At 34.3% G+C, this 4,245-nt stretch overlaps 1 protein-coding gene across 1 annotated transcript; it reads left to right on the top strand.

Annotated features, from left to right (window-relative positions):
• Nucleotides 1–529: 529 nt before the first annotated feature.
• On the top strand, nucleotides 530–2,182 carry LOC149210618 (putative UPF0481 protein At3g02645). Its single transcript, XM_089399020.1, has 4 exons — nucleotides 530–766; nucleotides 968–1,309; nucleotides 1,418–1,608; nucleotides 1,750–2,182. The coding sequence occupies exons 1-4, from the start codon at nucleotides 530–532 to the stop codon at nucleotides 2,180–2,182; spliced, it is 1,203 nt and encodes a 400-aa protein (XP_089255146.1).
• The last annotated feature ends 2,063 nt before the right edge of the window (nucleotides 2,183–4,245 follow it).

Raw genomic sequence — 4,245 nt, forward strand, 5'->3', positions numbered from 1 at the left:
GGACACCTGAATGCTCCCAAGAAAGAGAGAATTGTTGGGAGAAAAACTTAGAATGCTAGTAAGAAAGAGAGAATTGCTGGGAGAAAAACTCATAGCAATGTTGGTGCTAGCGGCAAAGACGGGCTTGGATGCCCTCTGAGATTTTAAGCAGTTCCAGTGCTTCAACCCACCAGGGTAGGAAGCGAGGCAGGCCCCGGGCTATGCAGTTGCAATTTAACCCACTAGTGAATTTGAGAGCTATGTAGTTGCAGTGCTTCAACCCACTAGTGAATTTGAGAAACATTAATTGGAGCAATGGCCTCCTCGTGGTCACTAAGATTCATCTTGAACAAATGCTAGAACTTGAGGCAGAGGCCATGATTTAGAGTAAACCAGTAAAAGCCATGGAGATTCCCGAGTTTAATGGAGAGGTAGAAAATGAGTGTCATTACTGTGACAACTACAATGGTTGCCTAGTCACTTAACCGTCTCGCATATCTCCTATATTTTCTCCTGTGCTTTCTGTTGCTATTTCTCTTGATTGAAAATCATGGAATTCAAAACCGATGTTGAATTGAGGATTGATGAGAATGGTTGGGTTATTCAAATCAAGGGAAGTCTGGATCTACACCTACAAGAAGAAGAATTGAAGGAGCTATGCGTGTCCATGTTTAATGTGCCCAAGGAGTTATTGGCTGTGAAGCCTGAAGCATACACTCCTCAGTCAATATCTATCGGTTCCTATCACCGCTTGAGATCTAAGCTCTATGACATGGAGTGTTACAAAGTAGCAACTGCTTGAAGATTTCATAAAAGAATCAACGTACAGAAGTTTGAGTCCGTGGTTGCGGAGAAGTTTCAGAAGCACGAATGGCAAATCCAGAACAACTATCACAAGTTTCTCGATTATAAGGAAGAAACCTTGGCCTAGATCATGGCCCTGGATGTAGCCTTCCTTCTAGAGTGTTTGCCATTTTATGTCAAATAGGACATCAAGCAATTGGGGCAAATACTAGATCCGACTGGCACCAGCGCTGCCCATAATTACATTGTGAGAGATTTGATGATGCTCGAAAATCAGTTGCCACTCTTTCTTTTGCAAAAGCTTTTGGAATTGCAGTTGGGTTTTGAAGCAAAGGCAAAAGAGAGACTCTCTACCTTGTCAAGGATTGTGTGCCAAGAATTATCGCCTTTCACCTTCAAGCTGCCCGAGGATTCGAAGATACATACAATAGAGAGAGGCCACGTCCTGGAGGTGCTGTATTACATTATCGTCACTGTTCCCAACATTGAAGATCTAAATATTCCAAACGAGGAAGAAAAAGAGGAGGTTGTTCTAGGGGAAATGTCCACCATTACCAGAGCCTTCAAATTGCTATGGACTACTCTCACCTCTTTAAAGATTGGTCCCATTTGATTTCTCACGAAATTGACTCAGAAAGTGCTCCATGGGCGGTATGTGCAAATCGTGAAGTTGCCCTTATGTCTTCTTTCTCTTCTTGGGAATATTCTTGTTCCGACTGCGTTGAAGAAACCCTTGGCTCTTCTTGTCAACAAAGATGTCACCAATATTGACGAAGAGGGAAAAGCGGAGGGGGAAGAATCAACTGTTAAGATCATATCGCTTACGTGAGACGAATTGGCTATTCCATCTGTGGCCGGTTTATACTCTACAGGAATCAAATTTTCTCCTATCGACGGCGGCCTCACCTAAGTACAATTTGACTAGAAGACTGCAACACTTTACCTACCGAAAGTAAGGTTGGACAGCAATACAGAGGTGATCCTGAGAAATCTGGTGGCATTCGAAGCTTCGGCGGCGCCAGGTGCGATGGTTTTCACACGATATACCGATTTCATGAACGGGATGATCGACAACGAAGAGGATGGGAGATTGTTGAGACAAAGTGGAATTATTTACAACCACCTCCAAAGCGACGGAGAGGTTGCGAGCCTGTGGAACAACATGGGTAAGTGCGTTCGGCTCACAAAGGTTCGATATCTGGACAAAATTATAGAGGGTCTCAATAGATATTATTATAGAAAATGGAATGTCGTCGTAATGGATTTCGTGAACGAACATATATTTGGATCGTGGCAATTCCTGTATGTGGTAGTTGCATCGATACTTTTGACCTTCACTTGCTTTCAGGCTTTCTGCTCTGTATATGATTGCAAGAAGTGGCTAAGCAAGCTAGACTAGGGTATGTGCCATTATCTTGCCGTCGATGTAAGTGTGTTTATAATGTTGAAAGCTGCATAGCAACCTAATCAGGGCTGCCACTTGTAATGATTTTCTGGGATTTTTGTATGTTTGTCCATCCATTATTCTTTGTGTTGCGCTTAAATTATATGCGTATAAGGGGAAGTCTAGCCTAGATTGAGAATACCAAGTATTATTATATACAACCTTTTTCTATTGTGTGTCAGCTTTTGGGTATTCATATGAATATGGGTTTCATGTAAGTACCTAGTTCATTATTCTTTTTATATTTTACGTATGGGTTTCATTTAAGTACAAATATGATTTTGGTTTGATGATTGCTGGAGTTAGATTTCACCAAAGCGATATCACTTTGTATATTTTTTGCAAAGTTGTAAAATGTTTAATAATTCAGTTTTTAAATCACCATATATATATATATATATATATATATATATATATATAGACACTAATATAGTACATTATTAATTAATATTGAGGAAAGTTATCATGGGTTTTTATCTTTAAATATATGTCACTCATTATTCTTATTTAAAGAATACTCACTGTTTTTATTTAAAGGAAATTATGTCACTTAAAATTATTTCGTTAGTAGTTTATAAAAAACAATATTTTACTTTGATAAATATTTCTAAGTCATTTAAATTTTAAACCATTAACTTGTTAGAAGTTTATAAAAATAGTGTTTAAGTCTTGCTAAATACTTCTAAGTCATTTCAATTGTACTTTATAAAATGGTATTTTACTCTAAATTTTAAACGATTAACTTATTTCGTTAAAGAAAAACAAAATCTTAACTAAATATTTAATATTTATCACTTTATATCCTATGATTTAATATTTATAAATAAATATAAAATTTTAAAACGGTTGACGGTTATGATTTAGTAGAATAGTATAAAAAGGAAACGTCAAAGGATGATTATGTTGTTTAAAGATTGTGGGATAAGTAAATTGAGATGATTATATTGTTTAAAGATTATATGATTTTGTTTTTAATATATAGTTTTTATTTTATTATTATTATTTTATTAAATATATTTAATAATATTTACTGATAATAATTTTGTATATAATTGTGTTTTTTAAAGAAAAAATATAAACTTTAAGGGGTTTAGAGTAAATTGTGACAAAGTATTTTTATTTAGGTATTTTATATTGTAAAAGTTATTAATTTGAAATTCCATAGGGAAAACTCAAGTCACAAGTTTAGAAAATTTCATGCATGGATTTTTCCATCAAAAGAATGTAACAAATTCTTCAACATTTATAGATATATTAGTAATTAAAATCAATGTAAAAGTGTATTTGGTGAACAAATATAGTGTAAAGATAAAGGGTGTGAGTAACTCGGGAGTATTTGGTGACGATTACTCAAGCCATAGGTTGCCATAAGTTAGTTGTGCTAACCATCTTACAACTCACATAAAATAGAAAAATAAAAATAAAAAAAAGATGAAAGATAAAAATCAAAATGGTTAAATGAAAAATAAGGGAAAAATCAAAGAACATTATTTATTAAATAAAAAATATATAAAAGTGTATTTATTGAATAAATATAGTGTAAAAGTAGAGGGGGAGTGCAACTCACTAGAGAGTGCTAAGTGTGGGTATCCAATTCTATGAATGGATTTCGTCATCAAACAAAAGGTATGAAATTCCTTAAACATTATGGATATATTAGTGAATAAAACTAACCTAAAAGTGTGTATTTAGCGAATAAAGATAATGTAAAAGTAAAAGGGTGTGCAAGTAAATGAGCCATGCTCGATTATTGAATAAATATAGTGTAAAGGTAGAGGGGTTGTGCAACTCACTAGAGAGTCCTAGGTGTGGGTATCCAATTCCATGCATGGATTTGGTTATCAAATGAAGGTAATAATTCTTTTTTAGTGATTATAGATATATTATGGATACTAGAGCTTTTAGAATTTAAATTAGTGAAGTCATATAATTTAAAATGGTTAGTAAATTTCAATAGCCATTAAAACATTTATTTCACAATACATCTCATATAATTAAAATTACAAAAAAGCATAAAA

Source organism: Pinus tabuliformis, chromosome 1_2 (genome assembly GCF_031772625.1).
Source record: "Pinus tabuliformis cultivar Carrire ecotype Pingquan chromosome 1_2, CPIR1, whole genome shotgun sequence".
NCBI lineage: Eukaryota > Viridiplantae > Streptophyta > Pinopsida > Pinales > Pinaceae > Pinus > Pinus tabuliformis.

What these genes read in the sequence shown, in the direction of transcription:
- LOC149210618 (XM_089399020.1), top strand. Translation starts at nt 530, where the DNA reads ATGGAATTCAAAACCGATGTTGAATTGAGGATTGATGAGAATGGTTGG. An exon ending in ACGAGGAAGAAAAAGAGGAG is followed by an intron (nt 1,310 to 1,417) that starts GTTGTTCTAGGG and finishes AAATTGACTCAG; the next exon opens with AAAGTGCTCCATGGGCGGTA. An exon ending in GTTAAGATCATATCGCTTAC is followed by an intron (nt 1,609 to 1,749) that starts GTGAGACGAATT and finishes AAGGTTGGACAG; the next exon opens with CAATACAGAGGTGATCCTGA.